Genomic DNA, 19776 nt, shown 5'->3' on the forward strand with positions numbered 1-19776 from the left:
AAAAAATTTCTAAAAAAGGAAAGAAAAGAAAAATATCAAAGATAAAACATGAGAAGATAAAAAAAATAACATGAGGGTAAGATATTATTTGGGATTATTGGGATTGTTTTACTTGCTTTTTTTATTCACTTTGGATGAAATAGTGTTGAGGTACATTTATGGATTATGGATTTGTCAAGACAATACATTTATTTTTTTAACAAAGCAAGCTTTGTTTTTTGTGTGGTCAGAGAATGGAATAAGCCTATCCAAAATAATGTTATTGATATATACCTTGCTGGATATTATCTTTAATAAATGTCAACATTTTTCCAAAGTTGTTCAATATATAGCAATATTACCAAAATAAATTATAAACTGTTTCTGTGTGAACTTTGCAACATTAGCATATTGTGTCAATATCAATTGCCTATTAATATTATAAAGTAGGCTATTTAATCATAAAATATTTAACAGGTTAAATGTTATTTATTATTTTTAAAGAAAAAAATCTACATTTTCCTTTTTCCAGTTTAAGTTTTTAAATCAATTATTCCTGTAAAAGACTGCAGGAGATACATAAATAATATCTTCATTGCTTGTTTTGCTGCAGCTACGTTATTTGGCCAGCGTTTCGTCACATTTTGTTTGTCATTGGTCTAGGATGATGTCACCTACACAGAAACCCCGCCCCCCACATAGCGCGCTGTCTCATGCACACGCACACTATACAGAAGCGCACATTGCATCGCGATGCCGTACACATTGTTATTGTGTTAATTGTCCATACTGATGAAGTCAAGCGCGTTGAACAGTATGAGGATAAACTGCATGAATGTAATATACTGATGGACATCACTGGATTTTTAAAGTGTAACCCGTACACTAAGGCAGACCATAGATAACCGCAGCTATGTAAATGTCTCGCGGCACTGGAGCGGAATTGTCGCGCGGAGAAACACAAGGTTCTAATTTATCACAAACAATGACGATACAGCGGACGTACAGATTATAACGTAAGTCATTTCTCTTCCTCGTTTTATTTTTTATGCCTTCATAATCAATGATATATGTGTTTCCGGCAATAAATTATACTACTTAATGGCTACTTAATATTTTATATTCAACAAAATGTCGCCTGGTGAGAACGTGCGAGATGTATTGCTGCTATTGTTTTATATAAACAATTCAGTATAAAAAAATAGTCCACGTTTTGGAGCTTGTCTTTAAAGAAACGACCAAATATAGGCAAAACGTTTGTAATGCAAATACGTTTGAAATAAAATAAGCATAATTTTACTTAGCGTTTATATTGAATGGCAGTGAAACCGAGCTCAAATGCCGAAGAGACACCGGGCTACAGTGAAAGCGCATCCGAAATTGCGTGAGCGCATCAGCATGGCCTAACAAGTGACAGTCAATACAGTTGCAAATCTGTGGCGGATGCTCTTGTTTTCTCTTTCATTGACCAGTTTAGGCCTAGATAACGTTGTGTTGGTTAATCATTCTTTTTGGCGACACGTACGCGTTTGTTCAGACATCACATTAAGCGCAGTTATGCTTGGACAGTTGTAGAAACATTAGAAACAAAGGCTCCTGATTACCGCTGTGATTTTGCTTTCCAGTGAGAGAAGCTGGAAATTCAGGGGCAATGAACGTAATGACGTGTGACGATGCGCGAAATCATTCCACTGGATTTCACCCTCTTATCCTGTTAACCTTTCCCCACAATTTTTATAATGACTTAAAACAATGCAGTCATTTCATTAGGCAAAGAGTTGAGCAGGCCCATGCATCAGCAGACTGTTGACTTGAATGTAAAACATGCCTGGAAATGATCCGTATGAATGTATAATAAGTGTGTATAATGTATATAATATAATGCTAATTGTAGCCTATACATTAAATTATGTGAATAGGCCTGTTTGCGTAATGCTTTGTGGCCTTTACTCTGTTTTAAAAATATGGTTATAGTATCACAAAATGAGAGACACATGAATTATAAAGCGCAAATAATTTCAAATGTTACTGTTTTGGACAATAATTGTATATTTGAGACAACTTGTCATTCTCATTACACTTTGAATTGGAGAGTGATTATTCTAGATGACCAATTCAAGTCACAAATCACATTTAATAATATAATTCCTTCACTGATACTTTCTTGTCACAAGATTTCCTAGGTTACTAGATATGACCAGCAGATAAATATTGAATTTTTTGGTCTAGTGGTAACATTTCTGCTTTGAGTATAGGGAATCTGTGACTTGATTCGCCTTAGTATAGCTTTTAATGAAAAAAATAAAAATAACAAATTCCATTACTGGGTTGTCATATCATAAAAATGGAATCCTTTGATATCATTATTACATCTCAGTTACATATATGATTTTATAAAGTGGTGTGGACGAAATTAAAAATGATTTTTCCCTTTCTTTCTGTAATATCAGATATGCATGTTTGTTTTCAGTTATCATCTTGCTTCAACATTACTGTATTTATACAACCACACACTGTTCTTTGTGGTGATATCAGTGAAACCTGATCGTTGTTTGTAGCTGTGTTGGTGCTCAGTCGGTACCTGAGCTCATTGATGCTGAGGCTGTACATCTCTGAGAGAAGCACAAGCTGATGCCCGAGCGTGTGCTGCTGTACGTGATTCATTGCGAAAACCCCATTACACATGTGGTTTGTGTGTGAAATACTGCTGATAAGGTGTTTAGTGTGAGAGTTAAAGTGATTGGAGTGATGTTGACTTGCAATATGACAAATCTGGGTCAATGTAACCACCCACCCCCCTTCACCACCACAGGCTACAAAAGGCAAGACTGAAAAAAGCAAAAAGGATGAGGATACCATCACCAGGCTCTGTGCGTGAATGTATGCATGTGGAAATAAGAGCATGGTGTGCTGGGTCTGTCCTCGGGTCTCGCTCTCTCTTTCTGTGTGTGTGTGTGTGTGGCTGTTGTGTTGGGGTATATGTCTGAAGTGCTGTTGTGCATGCCTCCCTCCTACATGAGGTCAATCCAGCCATGTCACATCCTGTAACTGTTCTCTCGGCGCTGCTTTATATTCACTTATACACATACACTTTTTGTTCCCTCCTATTTTGACCCTTTGGCACTTTATTCTTAAGGAATAAAAATGAAAATCATGCTATTATTTACTCATTCTCTTGTTGTTCCAAACTCAAAATACTTTTTTTTTTTTTTCATGGAACACAAACATGAAGCCTATTTTCCATGTTCTTTTTTGTGCAATAACTATGTAGAAAGACTGAAGCTTTTTTGCTTTTTTGATCCGTTATAAAAGTGGTTACAGGATTAGTTCAACCAAAAATTAAAATGATCTCTTCATTTACTCACCCTCATGTCGTTCCAAATCCATAAGACTTCCGTTCATCTTCTGAACACAAATTAAGATATTTTAAATGAAATCTGAGATATTTCTGTCCTCACTACTACTACTTTGACGTGTCATAAAGATCATAAAGAGATTGTTTTTTTTTATCTCTTCATGAACTTTTTGAAGCGTCAAATTGGTAGTTATGAGGGCAGTCAACGGAGCATACAGAAATCAGATTTCAATTAAAAAATATCTTCATTTCTGTTCAGAAGATGAACGAAAGTGTTTGGCAGTGGCACAACATGAGGGTGAGTAAATGATGACCGAATTAAATTTTTTAAGTGAACTAACCCTTTAATATTACTTTATGGGTTTGGAGGGTGAGTAAATGATGACTAAATAGCTCAATAGCTGATCTATTCCTTTAACCTTCTCATTGTCTTTTCATTGAAATTCCATAATGTCCGATACTAATGTTTCAAACTGCCATTATTTAGAAATAATGAGCTGGTCTATCTGCTCTGTAGAGGGGTGATTAGTGCAGCCATCAGATTATATCTCTATTTTATTAGACAAATTATAACATTATTCCCTTTGCATTACCTGTTTGACTATAATAGATATATCGTTAAGATAAATTCTAAGTGCATCATAATCTCTAGCATAAAACAATGACCTCCCTTTAACAGTTAAGTAGACAAAGTCGATATGTTGCGATATGTTGATATGTTGCTTCAAGACAATGGTGATAGCCAAGAATATCAAATTGTCAATATTTCCCAGATGTGACATTAAAAGGCTACCCGATTTATACAGTTCTTTACATGGTTTGCTTATGTGCTTGTAATGGTTGTTTCATGCCTTTGATGGATGTGAACCTCTGGCATGGTAATGGGTCAGAAGGGCTTTCCTGTTACATTAGGGGTTGTCTTACTGACAAGTCTGTGATGTTCCCTGTGTGCTGTTCTTTATTCTTTCACAGTGTTTATTATAAGGATGGTTGTGAATGACTAACAGAAGACTGTCTTCTGTGCTTACCTCATCACAATTTTTGATGTAATTCTGTGTGCTGTGACTAATATTAACTGTATGCACAATATTCACATTATGTATGTTGTCTGTGCATATTTCTAAATTACTATTAATTTCTAATTACACAAGTACCAAAGTAAATGAGCACTGATTCATTTGCCTTTTTTGTCTCTGCTTTCTAACCCCACAGCTTTGCTCAGCCCCAGATGCCTCCACTCCCTCTTGACGAGCGCATAGTGGTTATTCAGCGCCCCAAAAGTTTGGCCTTGCGCGTGGCCTCCCCACCAACCACATCACAGTCTTCCTCCCACCGCCCAGGCACTCACAACGAGCCCCCACCCCGCTTACCACAACCCCAACTCCCACCACCCTGTTCCTATCCAGGTTCCAACTACTTGTCTTTGGAATGCAATCGCAGGCAATCGTCCCATGTTCACAGAGATAAAGGAGAACGAGGTGCTCCCTTTGAGGGCAGCGGCCACAATGCCAGCCATTGTCACAGCAATGGGACTGTAACTTTGGGTCCCAGACCTCAAAAGCACACGCATACCATTGACATTAAAGTGTCTTTAGACCAAGGTGGACGAGGAGGATCTTACATAGACAAAGGCCGCAGCAGTAGTCTTACCCGAAGTGGAAGCATCAAGGGGAGCAGAACTAAACGGGTATCCCTGCACTTGGATCCAGGGCAAGGTGAAAGGAAATGCAAAGGAAAAACTTCAGAGTTAGTGGGGAAGCACCAGAACCATCATCAGAGTCAAAATAGGAATCAGCACAGTAGCCATCATTCGAACCAACTAACAGTCTCTCCTGGAGGGGTCTTGGAATTTGTACCAGCCCAAAGACAGCAGTCAAAATCCAAGCCAACTAGAGAGAGAGATTTGTCAACAAAGTCTTGTTCTGCAACTGCCAGCTTCCCATTGCACAGTGAGAGGGACGTATCATCTGTAGGAAACAAAGAAAACTCCAAACTGGGACCCGGCCACCAACTGCCCCACACCCACAGCCTATCCCGTCACCACAGTTCAGCCCCATTACCCCATGCTGCCATCCTAAGCCCTCACTACCCTGCTGTTCCACCCTCACTCCCTCCTCGAGCCCCTTCCTCCTACCAGCACATTAGTCAACCCCGCCCCTCACGCACTAGAGAACATCGTCCCCAAATTCTTCACGCTTTGCCTCTCTCCCCTACTTCCTCCAGAGGAGGCTTCCCTAGTCCTGACCACACATGCACGATTGACTTTTCCCACCCTTGTGGCTGTTGGAGGTTGGTGCGTTGTAGAAGAGGTAGAAGTCAAGGTCACTCAGCTGGCTACCACGGTCGTAGTACAAGCCCATCCTCTTCGTTTTCCCACACCCAAGGAACAAGTGCTGCCAACGGAGGTGGCGAAACCATGGGATTGAAGACTTTAGGAGGGTGTCTGTCAACTGCTTCCACCACCAACACCTCCTCCTCAAACAGCACTGTCTCAGACTGTCGAACAGGGCTGCTCAGACCTCTAGGGTGTGCATCATGTTCTGGAGAAGCTAGAGGTTTTGAGAGCCCTGCTGCTTTCCGTAAGAAGCTGGTTGGTGGTTGCTTACCCTGTACTCCCCTGTCCTCATCTGCACCTCTTCGAGCCCTCCAGAGCTGTGTCAGTGGATGCAATCCAAAAGCAAGCCAAAATGGCAGTTCCACATGCAGCTACTGCAGTAGTGACCCCATTGTAGTGACCTTTAACCCACACAGAGGCAATCCTCCCAACATGGGCCGTAATATTGGAGCACATACCATGGGAGGATACCAGCCTGATGATGACGATTACAGTGTGCGCACAATCTGGCCAGAGGAGTTAGCAAAGAAGATGACTCGCTCTAAAACCCAACCTATCCACCATAACACAGGGATTAGCATGGGCTCGGGAAGGGCCTGCATGGGCAACAACCAGAATAGTGGCAATGGTGGAAATCCTGTAATCCTTGACTGCAGAAATCTTATGGAGTTCACTCGTTCCCAGCTGACAGATCAGGCAGGACGACGTAGGCTCCAGCAAGGCAAGATGGCAGTTTTGGACTTTATCGGATCAGGGAATAGTGGGGACCAGGGCAGAGATTCCCTCAAGAGGCTATGGAACAAAGGAGCAGATGGTTGCATGGGGGATGGCAATGGGTTTGATGATGAAGTGCTTCCACAATCCCCGTCCCTGCGCTCTCCTTCTCCAGATTCCCCTCCATCCTTCTCTCCTCCACCCTCTGCTCCTAGCACACTTATAAAGCCCAAACCCAAACAGAGAGAGAGGGAAGGTGGACACACCTTACCCTCTGCACAGTCGCTCCACCTGGTCCTCAACTCACTCAACAGAGAACAAGATGAGGAAAATGGACGAGGTAAAGATGCTAATGTGCAAGTACACAGCAGGTTGACTGACATTTTTATAATGTGCTGTTGATGATTGACCACTCAGAAAGAGGAACACAATCTCTTCACATTGATAATACCACTTGAATGTACTGACCTTGATTTCATTTTCTCATCTTCCATTAGGCTGTACAACTTTGTGCACTGATAGTATTCAAATAAAACGATAGTTCAGTTAATCTGTGGGGTGCATAATCCTCATTAGTCTAGCTTCAAAAGATTGCCAGAGTGACATTATCCATGATGCTTTTGTAATGTAAGTTCAAGTTCAATCAAAAGTTTTCTGATTAAACCCTTTCTACCTCTGATTCTTTTGCTTAAATTTCAGCATTTTTTATCCTCTGCTTTATGTTAAAATTAAGTTTTGTAAAAGAACTAAAGGATAATAGCCATTCTGTGGGGGAAAGAGTGATGAGACTTCAAACAAGAAAGATAAGCAGGGATGGATTTCTTCTTACATAAGAGCTTGATGACATCATACTCTGTGCCATATTTAAATTACAGAAAAGAATCTGAAAACATTAAAACTCCATTTCCAGCATGCCAGCACATCTCTCTAGGACGATCACTTAGAGTGAATAATTTAGAAATATAAGAAAACAGATGTAAGCAGCAGTATGTTTTTTTTGTTTTGTTTTTGCCAGTGCACCTTTCCCTCCCTCTTTCCTCCTCCCTCCCAGCGTCACTGTCTGAAGAGAGTGTGATGACCCCAGATGTGGAGAATGCTGTGATCAGCCCCATCCTCCCTTTCCTTTTTCTGGGTAACGAGAGAGATGCAGAGGATTTGGATCTACTGCTTCGTCTCAACATTGGTTTTGTGGTCAATGTCACAACCCATCTTCCCCTCTACCACCTGGACACAGGCCTGGTGCGTTACAAAAGGCTCCCTGCTACTGACAACAGCAAGCAGAACCTGCGACAGTACTTTGAAGAGGTTTTTGAGTTTATCGGTAAGAGAACTGGTCAACCCTTTTATAATTGAAATTAAATGGCTTGTCAAGTACATTTTTCTGTCCTGTGAAGACTTGTTTCTGTTCCTTTCTTTTTTAAATAACTAACAGCTATATAGCCTTTAGTGGATACCTGCAGGACATTCTCATTATAGAGAGCATTTGATTGAACCACAATCTAGTAGTGCAAGATAGTAGTCATCAATATTTTTGGTTTGGTTTGTGTTGTTTGTTGATGTATACCACACATTATTTTTCTTTCTTTTTTTCAGAGGAATCGCACCAGTGTGGACGGGGTGTTCTTGTGCACTGCCAAGCAGGCGTGTCCCGCTCAGCGACTATTGTCATTGCTTACCTGATGAAGCACACCCTCATGACCATGACTGATGCCTATAAGTATGTGCGGGGTCGGCGACCAATTGTCTCCCCCAACCTCAACTTCATGGGCCAGCTGCTAGAGTTTGAGAGAGACCTCAACTCTGGGGTAACACCTCGCATTCTCACCCCCAAACTGAGTGGCCTGGAAACACAAGTTTAAAAGGGTGGAGCAAGAAAGAAAAAAGAAAACAAGAGAGGAGAAGGAGATAATTAGAAGATGGAATTAATGGAGAGAAATCAATAGATAGAAAATGATGGAATGATTAAAACTGTTTAACAATAGCAAAAAGTTGAGAGATTTTAAGATTGAAGATTTAAATAGAGAGAGGTAGATGATATAAATAACCAGAAGATGAAAGCAGTTTAAAAGAAATGGAGAAAAAGAGTCTTTCTTCTGTTTTAATTGAAGTACAGTACCGCCGCTCTTTTAAATCTTTCTGTTTTTATATAAATAGCACTTACAGTATGTTACATTTGGCAAATGGATATTTGCCCTACCCACCTTAATACTCTGTTATTGTTGTGCCAAGTTTTAATTCAAAATAACTCAATTCATTTAAATTATTGTTGTATTACTATTATCAATTTTATTTAAATATTAAAGTTATATAAGATTAATTGGGGGAAAACAAATGCAATCAAAGTACTCTAAGACTGTCAAGCGCAGAAAAATATTCAAAGTGTTGAGACTCTCAGAACTGTGACATGCATCACATTCGAGACCCAAGAGCTGTAGCAAACTTCAAACTCCTATTCCACTGTGCACAGAACTTTTCTAGACAGATTATTTTTGATTTGGGAGATCATTTGAAAGTGCTTTTTTGGGTTACTTTTGTGTTAGCTGCATGCCAACTATTTATAAATTTCTCCACTGACATGAACATTAATTTTGCCTTTGAAATTTTTTCAATACTGCTATTTTTGTTACTTGATTTTACTTCTTGAATCCTTTATCTTAGTGTCTTTGTGTGGGAGGTGTGCAATAGAGACTGATGTTGTTGTGGAAGTAGAACTGATTTAATTTATTTTTCGCTCTGACATTGTTTCACTAATGGACATTTTTCATGGGACATGAACCAGCCACTATAATGGCAGATAAAATCCAAAAATCATATTTTTTTCTATTACTTGCTTATGATATTGGACAGAGGGCAATTTGTATAAGTACAGTGTAATGAAAAATACACGTGAAAAGCGAAGATAGTGCACAATAGACTATACATTTTTTTTGGTCTTTTTTTATTCAACTGACTAGTTTTTTAACAGGCAGTGCAACCACTTAAATGTACACATTTACTTTTTTTTGTGCTTTCTATGTTATATTGTTGTCTTTTTTTTGTGCTGCACATGGTGTTTTGAAATGATGAGAAGAAGGATATTGTGGAATCGAGCGCAGAAAGAATGATACATTTTTAATAAGGAATATCTGCACTGTTGATTACTGTGCAAAATGACTATGGCCAAGTCATCATCATGAATCTCCACTTCAGTATGACTGGAATTTGCATTTCAGAATTGCACATTAAGATGACAAGTAGGTATTTTTAGTTTATGCAAAATCAGCTTGAAAGTACCACGATGGTAGTGTGCAGATGTAGCTAAAACTGTGCTTTCTGTCATTTGGTATTCAGTTCATGGCATATTAAAAAAAGGAACGCCCTTATCAGATTTAATGCCTGAACCCATTTTAAACACCCTGTCTAATTTGACCATGATCAGATTTTAGTGCTCTCAGGACTGTAGGCAAACAATCTGGTTTTGTATTACGTACCACAAAGGAAACCAGAGCCCCTTCACCCATTTGAATTTTTCCTTCATTTACCTACCTTTGTTTTTCTTTCTCTGTGTTCTCTTAGAGACTATGCATTACTATGGGAATATATTCTGTGAAAAGGACTTGGTTCACTCAGTTCACTGTGAAACACATTCTTCTTCCTGCATACTGTCAAGTTCTCAGCCTTGGTCCTTGAAGCCTCTTTTCATCAGTCTTGACAAGCGAGGAGTTTGTCTGCCATCTCTGAGCTCTTATCTGCCTCACTGAGCCATTGGGCCTTCACACACCACTGCTATGTCTCCATCAATTTGCTCTGCCCAGCAGTGCATGAAAAAGTATACTATTTTGCATTTCAGTTCAAATATGCTCCAGTTCAAAACCCCTACAATACCTACATGTGTAGGTGCCTTCTTATAGGTTCAAGACCACAGAAATGCCCCCAAATTTGTGTATCCGTCTGATCCATCTATAGCTAGGTGCACACTGTAAGATTTATAATAGTCTTTTACGACTGTTGCTTGTCAGACTGCACAAACATGATCCCGGCTGTAAGCCTTGTCACAGCCGTGTAGGATCTTAGCTGTCATTAATATCAGACTGTATGGCAGTCAAGACACATTAACATGTTCAGTGACTATGAGCTGCATTTACATGCCAACAAAAACAAGCTCTAGTGTTAATTTTCATGGCTTTATATAAAAAAGGAAAACTGTGAAAAAACAAAAAAAACTAGCAAGTAGGGGTTTGTTGTTGTCTCACTAACTGCGTCATGAGGTTCTGTGTTCCTATTGGTTTTTGACGGTTGTCATAGGAGAAGTCCCGCTACCAGACTGTGTGTCATATCTTCTGACTGTGCCAGAATTTTGTAATATTTGATTGCAATGGTAATTAATCGGCTGTTAGCGAACATGTCAGAGTAGCAATCAAAGACTTCAGATTTTGGCCTATGATCAGAGGAATCTTTTAGGATTTACAAAATTTGTCTCAAATTGTGGTCAAAATGGTAAGTCTGATGCACACTGTACGATTTTGGGCCGTCAGACAAATTTAGCAAATCCTCTGATCCTGGGCTAAAATCTGAAGACTTTGATCGTTAGTTTGACATGTTCACCAACAGCCGATTAATGACCGTTGCAATCAACGACAAAATGACTTCAGATAAAATGATCTATGGGCATGGTCTAGGTGCGCTTAGGTCATGTCCGAATCGACTTTTGCTAGTTTAACAATGGGGAAAATAGTTGCTGCCACTGGCACATGGTCTAAAAGGGTTGTACTTAGTCTCTTAATGAGTCATGGGTGTGTCAAAGTCTAATCTGCCATTCCTTTTAAAAGCCAGTTGTGCTTGCACCATGACACGCACCATGATTCGCTATTTACATGGCAGAATTTACAAGCGGAAAGACTTGAACACAGAGAGGAATCCTTTTATTTTTAATATTTAAACATTTTTGTGTGCTGCAGCGCAGCTAATTCCTGTGTGTGTAATTAGCAGTGTATGCGCATTATGCACCCACTTATAGGAACATATTACTAACGTGCCCTTTAAATAATATATAAAAACTGACTCAATGGCACAGTCGATATCAATTGCGTCAAAATAGAGATGCACCTGAACACACCCTGTTTTCAGACCAGCATGCCCAAAATGCTTTTGCTGGACTTGAAAATGATAACTGGCTGAAACTAGCACAAAAAAAAACTTGGACCGGGTTTATTATTGGGCCCTAAAGATTTCTTTGTAGATACCATTTCAGTCCCGCATGAGATACAGCTCACTGTTCCTGAATGTGTCACTAATTCATGATGTAATGCTGCACACAATTTTTCTTGTGTGTGTCTGTTTTTAAGATGTCTTGACTGTCATACAGTCTGACTTTAATGACAACTGAGATCTTACAGTCTGACAAACAACAATAGGTAAAAGACTATTATAAATCGTTATTAGGGTCAGCTGCTGCTTGTGTTTGTCATACTGTGATACGCTGACTGTTTTATTCTGTCTCTCTCTGCTGACAGTGTGTTTGTCTGACACTGTAGCTTGATTATGCCCAGAGGAAACGATTAGGTAAGCAACACCTAATAAATAGGTGTCAGTGAGATGACAGCGTGCTGAGAAATCAGACAAATCTTTTAATCTAAAAAGCAGGCAAAATTTATATAAGAATTAACTATCGGCATCCCTTTAGTCCTTGAATTTGAATTTGATTTGAACTGACCACATGCCGCAGCATATTGATCTGAAATGACATGGAGGAATTCAAAGAAATTCAACACAGATTTACATGCCCTGGCGAAATTAATAACTAGTGACTTTCTATGCTAGACAGATCCTTTGGTATCTGGCATCAGGTACCTTCTTCTTCCATTCTTGTAACATTTTGTTGTTTACCATTTAAAATACTGCCAGACCCTTCCCATCCCTGCACGAGTAAATGTATATAGTGTATTATAAGCGAAAAAGTAATGCCAGGGATGCCTTTTGGTACAATAACCGTCTTCCGAGTCAATGTAGCACCTATCAATGGAAAGAAAACGAAGCACTTGGAAGTCTTGTTAATGTTATGGATTTGTTTTGCTCTGTGCTATATCTGTTTGCGCAAAAGTGTGTGTGTGCGTGTGTGTGTGGGGCAAAAAGAAGTGAATCTGTGTGCGTTTGCTGTGTGCTAGACATGTTGAGACACGAGAGTATTGCGAGTTCAACTTTCCTACCATTTCTATCAAGAATCCCAACCTCAGGCCTCCGTTGTCCATTGGCACAACTCAAGCTTCGCTGTTAGCTTGCATTTGTCAGTGCCATGAGCCACTGCTGTATGCCTTCTTTACCCTAGATTTGCTCTTCCAGACATTAGGGGAAATTTACCTCTTTGTACATTCAATCATACCTTTCACTGTAGAAACGAATACTGCATAGGCCTACCAGAATCGCCTGGCAAAACGGAATGAATAGCGCTGGACATCATAGATTTGGTGAATTGCTGTTGGCTGTCCACATCTTGAGAATCTCAGTGTATGAAAGCTGAATTTGTTTAAATAATGTGTGCAAAGCGTCTAAACTGGATACTATATATGACCAGTATTTCCTGTGTTGAATAATCTTATATACAGTATATGGTTTGCACATAGAAATTAACTAAATGTAAAGTTTTGTGTAAAATTTGTTTGGACATGTTGTAAATTTGTGAATTGATTCTTTCTGTGACTTTATTCATGTATGTAATGCTTGTTCTTTTGTTAAATTATTATTATTATTACTATTGTTATTATCTAATTTTTGTGCCAAATATTGAAATGAAGGTTGGCTTGGACGGTTGGCATCTTAATATTGACAAAAAGAAGTGCCCTCTAGGATAAAACATGTTTGAACTGCTGCGACTTACATTGTTCTCTGGGCGATATGATGTTGTCATACTCTGTTACTGTACCTTTACACTTTTCTTACCCACTAAACTGCTAAATTGCTCATTGAAGATGTTATATTTTCACATGTTCATTTTTGTTTGATCATGGCGATTTTATCAGTGACTCTTTGGATAGAGGTTTATAGCGATTCCTCAAGGGTTGTACTTTGAATGCACGTGTCTCCAAACTGACCTTCCAGTCTTCTCTCCCCTTCCCACTGACTCAGCCGTTCTCCCCTGTGAGAATTCAGTGCCCACGCTGCTTCAGAGAGAAGACGGACACGGCAACCTGTGTTGGTTTGACCATATACTTGTGTGTACTTCAGTTTTATCACTGACAAATGATGGGGCTTCATCCTTCTTCCTGTTTAAAACTTTACTGTGAGAGACTGTGATACTGTTGTGAAGCAAAAACGATAAAAAGTGTTGGACTGACCTTGTAATGAATATGAGAATAACGTACCTCTTTAAAAAAAAAAAGAAGATCAGCTTGTTATAGAATTGCTCATCGATATGATGTTCTTGCAAAGCTAAAACGATTTGTCGAAATAAATTTTTTTACAACAAATTGGTAACGCTGTTGTGTTTCTTTTCATATTGCTTGTGACACAAAGTGAATGTTGCATTAGTCTAACACTCTCTCCCATAAGCTCACCCTAACCAGGGCCCATTCATTCAGATCCAGGGATGTTGGTTTGGAAATTATTGGTTGTTACAGTATGGTCAATGAGCTGTCAGATTACCATTGACAAATCAGCAGCAGTGTAACCCACCAGTTACATAATTGTTAGCTGCTGTGTTGTGCGACTGCGCTGTGATTTGACACCCTGAGGGCTTGGATCAATAGTCAGTATGGTCTAATACAGGACACCTATCATATCAAAGTGAAACCTAGGTGCTTCTCTCTCTTGGAGAGATCTCTCTTGACTAGGTTTTCATCGGCTTTTCTGCGACATCCTTATCACAATCTATTCTGCTTCCTCCTACTCCTTTAGGGATCCCTCCTGTGAGCGCCAACATGCAGGCCACTTCAGCATTAAAGTCAAAATGATAGAACAAAGCTAAAATGGTAGTGTGCCTGAGAGGGATGAGGAAAGAAACTGGGGCAAAGGCTTTTAGAGTGTGTGTGGAATTGTGTGCACATGTGAGAGGCCAGCATAAGAATGCTCAAGGCAATACTGCTGATCCATGTCCCCAAAATCCCCATGTAATGGTAAAACTTGATGACTCAATTCTGTAGCCTGGTCTTGAAGGCTTGAATGAAGAGATGCATTTGATAATTAGATGATGATAACTGTACAACAGCTAGCTCCAGTTCAATTTGATTGACTGAGAAGTTGGGGATAGTAAGCGAGCATTTAAGAGTACTTGACCACTGCACATACTTGCGATTGGTTATGAATTGTGCGCCCGAAAACATTTTGGAATGCAACAGCATTGCTAGAAGCTAAAGCAAATAAGTACACCTGCTGGCCGAGCACTTGCAACTGCATTTGTGTACTTGCCTGAAGTTTTGGGACATAAGATCCAAAAGACAGACTGCCAGCCAGTCTGTTCATTAGCGGTGGATATTTTTCAGCGACTCTTTCTGCAGGTTACCTTGGGTGTGTCTCAATCGGCTCCCTAGTTCAGTAGTCAGGGCACTGATCAACGAGTCGGCCATTTTAAGGGCTGTCTAAATCCCAGAATCCTTCCAGCACTGAACCTTTGCTCCCTAAAAAGTCCCACAAAAGTGCACTGTGAAAACCAGGGCGCGTCGATGCTTACTATGTTCACCTAAAGGATTAGTTCACTTATAAATGAAAATTTCTTGATAATTTATTAATTCCCAGCTCATCCAAGATGTTTGTGTCTTTCTTTCCTCAGTCAAAAAAAAAAAAAAAACAAAAAAAAAACAAAGGAAAAGGAGGTTTGTTTTTTTGTTTTTTGAGTAAAACATATTCCAGGATTTTTTCTCCACATAATGGACTTCAATGGTATGGTTAAGGGTCCAAATCAATGCAGTTTCAAAGGGTTTCAAAGGGCTCTGCACGATCCCAGCCGAGGAAAGGGTCTTATCTACCAAACCATTGGTCATTTAAAGAAAAAAAATGTTATATACTTTTTAACCTCAAATGCTGGACTTCGGTGTTGTGCTTATTCATGACGAATGACATCATAACGTCGGAAAGCATCTCATAATCTTCTCCAATATTAAACATGTCCGACATGGTTGTTACATTTATTTTTGTAAAGGCCGTTTGATTTAGTCTTTGGTCTGATATTCAGGCCAACAGCTATCTCTCATGTAATTTTTCTTTTTATATTCTTTGCTAACTTAGGTAGGAAAAAAATACTTAATTATTATTATGTAATGATAACTTTGTACCTCCAATAAGGAAGAATCCAGTCTTATTGATTCAAGGCACGTTTCACTGAATTTCTCTGGAGTCATCAAACGTTGCCCAGCAACAAAATCCTTTTAATTTATTTTTTATTTTTTTGGTTTTTGTATAGCCTATAGGAAGCATCACGTATCAAGCAAGAACATTGTCTATTGTAGCCTAAGCACAACAGTTTGGTTGAAACTGACATTATAATCTCATTCCAGGCTTTTAAACAAATATCAGAAGGCTTGTTGGTATAATGCAGGGATGTGGGTGTGGCTTATGTGCCTCCTCAAATAACCTGTGGCATGCAAATGTTATCATTTAGAATCGGCACCTGTGAAGACAGTGAGAGGTAATCCTATTCTATTTCAACACTCCACCAACAGACCCAGAGATATGATTTTTGCACAAGAAAGGGACAATTTAATGTTTACATATTCCTGGAAAACACCACAACCAGCATGGAAAGACATCGGGGACCTCTGAGGACCTCTTAAGAAAGGATGGGAACTGCGTGGGGAGAAAATTCCAGAAAAGTGACAAGCGTTTGCTAAAACCATCAGAGCAACTGAGCATCTAATTTGAAGGTATTGTGAATTGATTTCTCTACTACAGAAGATTTTTGTAAGATAATAGATTATCTCACAGTTGAATGTGTCGCTTCAGCTAAAAATGTATTCCTTAAAAAAATGTTTTTTATTTTTTTATTTGTATTTAATATATGTATCAGTATTTATGTATTTTCTGAATACAGCTGTACCAAGTATGTTTGAAATATTAAGAAATCCCTGAATGTTTTGGGAAATAGTTTTCGCTGTAGAAATATTTTTCCTGGTGGAAAAAAAACAAGACTACTGGATATTCTTTGCCATCCCAGATTAGTGTGCTTCAGTTGCCCAAGGGAAAATAAACAAAACAGTGCTGTAAGCAAGGCTTTTCCATATGCAGAGTAAATGTTGTGGTCTTAAAGTACATGATGTAAATATGGGCGGTAGGATGCTGTGGACGTTGCCTGGTCAGGCGCGCATAACGAGTCTCATGAGGCAAAACCATGGAGACAAAATTCTTCAGAGGCTTACTCCTAGTGGCAGAAGCCCTATATTTTACTCTAATATAAACAGCTTGGCCTGTCTTAGATTCCTCATCTGTAATTCACTGAAATGTTATGGTATGTATTAAGTATCCATTTACACTACCTTTCAATGTTTTCCATTCTCTTCCAGTCCATGGCACGCTCCAGGTGTAATGGAAAGATCCTATGTCTGTGCCTCTTGCCTTGTGTGATGGTAAGTCACCTGTTGGTCTACATTATGGTGTCCATATTTGTAGCCGTTTCCTACTCCCCTCCTCAACCGCAGCTGCCCCTCCATTTCATTGCCACCGGAGCCTCCAGAAACTCAGGAGCTCTTGCATCCCATCCAGTTCGGCCCTTCTGGAATCTCAGACTAGAGGACGGGGCACTGTGGAACCGCCTCCAGCACATTTGGGACAGAGAGCACAACCCTATATTAAGAAGTAACGGCACAAGGTCCAAAGGTCTAATCCTTGACACAATTCAACCCTCAGAGACGGGAAAAACTGGTGCCTGTGAACAGGACGAGGCTTGGGCATCTCACCTGCCTGATTTTAACACCCTTCCTGAACAAATGAAGGATTTTGTCCGTTCCATGCACTGTAGGAATTATGCTATCCTCGTGGAGCAACCCAACATGTGTTTCGGGCAGGAGTCTGAAGCGGCGTTCCTTTTGATGGCGATTAAGTCACAAGTCGGAAACTTTGAGAACAGGCAGGCCATCCGAGAGACTTGGGGAAGGAGTGGCTGGATCCAAGGGGATGGCAGAGGGAAAGGCTGGTTTGTACGTACAATCTTCTTGCTTGCGAGGCAGGACACGGAGACAGGGCCTCATCCAGACCTGAGCGCCCTATTGAAGTTGGAGAGCAGCACCCATAGGGATATCCTGCAGTGGGATTTTAAAGACACTTTCTTCAACCTCACCCTGAAGGATGTCCTCTTCTGGGACTGGCTTTCAAAGAACTGTCCTCATGTCCACTTCATTTTCAAGGGAGATGATGATGTGTTTGTTAGGACTACGGCTCTGCTGGACTATTTAGACCATGTTGGAGTACAAAAAACGCATAAAAATAAAACGAAACGATGGGATAATTTCATTGTAGGGGATGTTATTGCCAATGCCTGGCCTAATCGGCAGCCTAATACTAAATATTACATACCCGAAAGCTTCTATAGGGGAGCGTATCCGGCATACGCAGGAGGCGGAGGGGTGGTTTACACTGGTGCTTTGGCCATGCGTCTGCAGGAGGTCTCTCAATGGGTCCGCTTGTTTCCCATTGATGATGTTTACTTAGGAATGTGCCTTCACAGGCTTGGAGTGTCCCCCACTCATCATTCAGGTTTCCTCACCTTTGACCTTCCAGAGGATCTGCGGGAGAAGCCGTGTGCGTATCATAATGTTCTCCTAGTGCATAAACGCACCCCAAAAGAAATGCTAACGCTGTGGAAGGAGCTACAGGTTCCTCCTCTGGAGTGCTAGTGTAAAGAAGGGCAGCTTGTTCATGAAATCTAATGAAGGTAAATGATGCAATGGGGACCCAGACTTTTTACCACAAGGTATTTTTATGCCAATTGGGCATTTTAATTTGCATAAAAAGGCCCTTGCTTTTTTTATGTTGGGCTGTGTGTGCACTCGTCATTATAAAGAAGATCAAATTGGGAAGGCAAGAGAAGTCACAATGTGTACAACACGTTTGACTTCACAAGAGAGGGTTCTTGTGGAATGGCTCTTGTTTTATAGGAATAAGAATTCATATTTAATAGACAATAATTGTTTTTCATGTTTTTTTTAATTATATATATATATATATATATTTTTTTTAGATTTAAAGGTTTGTGGCCCAAAACAATTAGGGGTTATCTCATAATGAAGCAAATAAAAAATGTCATCAACATAAATCTGTTTTGTGTTTAAAAAACTATGCTACTGCTTTATGATAAATAATAATAATAAAAAACGCTTTACTATTTCATCTGAAATGTTTCAGAGAGGTTGTAGAATTATTATTTTTGTAACAATATTTTTACGCTTGGAATCTATATGAATTTTATGCTCTGTTTGAGTTTTACATATGTGTCATTTTCCTTTGTTTTGCAAGAATTACCAATGTGGAAAAAATAAATGAAGAGGATCTGGACTCCATTTTGGAGAAGAAAAACGATCTGGATGCCTGAACACCCTACAGACATTGTCATCTGGTTTAGGCCTTGTGGGCCTAATTATAGCCTGGTGTTGTTGGAGGCATACTGAATTACAACAACAAAACATAATAATGGGAAATAATTAATGGCAATAACAAAACAATGTATGATTTGTTCGATCAATCATAGAATTTACTTTAATATTTTATACTTTAAATGTTTGCGCATGGATCAGATTCATGAAATGTAATGGTTAAGAACAGTTTTATGACCATAATTTCATTATGTTTGGTTTCACTTATTATTATAATCTCTGTGTTTTCATTTGCCTTGAATGGCTCTCTGTCAATGTATGTTTATTATTAATAGAGGAAATGTCCCTCTTCATTTTTGTTTGATAAAAAAAGTCACCTTCAACCTCCGGATGTCTGTTATAATCATGCCAAAAGAAACTGTCAACCTCTATTAATTTAACTGTTGTTTTTTGTGCTGAATTCGAGACAATAAAAGTGAGTGGGTCTTGTCCCACCCACACACAATGGTTCTGAATTCTGTGTATAAAAAATATATATTTCTGTGTTCATCTCTGCTTTCTTTCGAGAATAGTTAGAATTTTCTATGGCATTTCTTATCTGAACTTGCTCACTAGAAATGTGAGGTACTGTTTTCTGTAAAAACACTGGTAGAATATATATTTTGTACATATATGTTAGATGTTAGATACATGAACTTGAAGAGAAAGATACACAAATCTTTCTCTTCAAGGTCATATATCTAACATTAATACATTAAAAGTATTTTATTGTATAATAAAGTGTATTTTACAAATATCTTATTTGACTAATAAACATTTAATGGACATTTTATAAGGCAATAATTAGTTTTGCATTTTGTGAATTATTACCACACTGTACAGACCTATGGTACAGACCGGTA

General features: G+C 39.2%; 2 protein-coding genes across 2 annotated transcripts; both read left to right on the top strand.

The window, feature by feature from the left end:
• Nucleotides 1-678: 678 nt before the first annotated feature.
• si:dkey-175m17.7 (uncharacterized) lies at nt 679-8371 on the top strand. The gene is made up of 4 exons (XM_067423226.1): nt 679-995; nt 4547-6723; nt 7399-7704; nt 7977-8371. Exons 2-4 carry the CDS (start codon nt 4563-4565, stop codon nt 8240-8242), a joined length of 2733 nt encoding a protein of 910 aa, XP_067279327.1. The 5' UTR covers nt 679-995; nt 4547-4562; the 3' UTR covers nt 8243-8371.
• A 7608-nt stretch (nt 8372-15979) lies between these two features.
• Nucleotides 15980-19344, top strand: si:dkey-175m17.6 (N-acetyllactosaminide beta-1,3-N-acetylglucosaminyltransferase 2). Its single transcript, XM_067423601.1, has 3 exons — nt 15980-16213; nt 16850-18216; nt 18798-19344. Exon 2 carries the CDS (start codon nt 16853-16855, stop codon nt 18176-18178), a length of 1326 nt encoding a protein of 441 aa, XP_067279702.1. The 5' UTR covers nt 15980-16213; nt 16850-16852; the 3' UTR covers nt 18179-18216; nt 18798-19344.
• The last annotated feature ends 432 nt before the right edge of the window (nt 19345-19776 follow it).

Source organism: Pseudorasbora parva, chromosome 18 (assembly GCF_024679245.1).
Source record: "Pseudorasbora parva isolate DD20220531a chromosome 18, ASM2467924v1, whole genome shotgun sequence".
In the NCBI taxonomy this organism is placed as follows: Eukaryota; Metazoa; Chordata; class Actinopteri; order Cypriniformes; family Gobionidae; genus Pseudorasbora; species Pseudorasbora parva.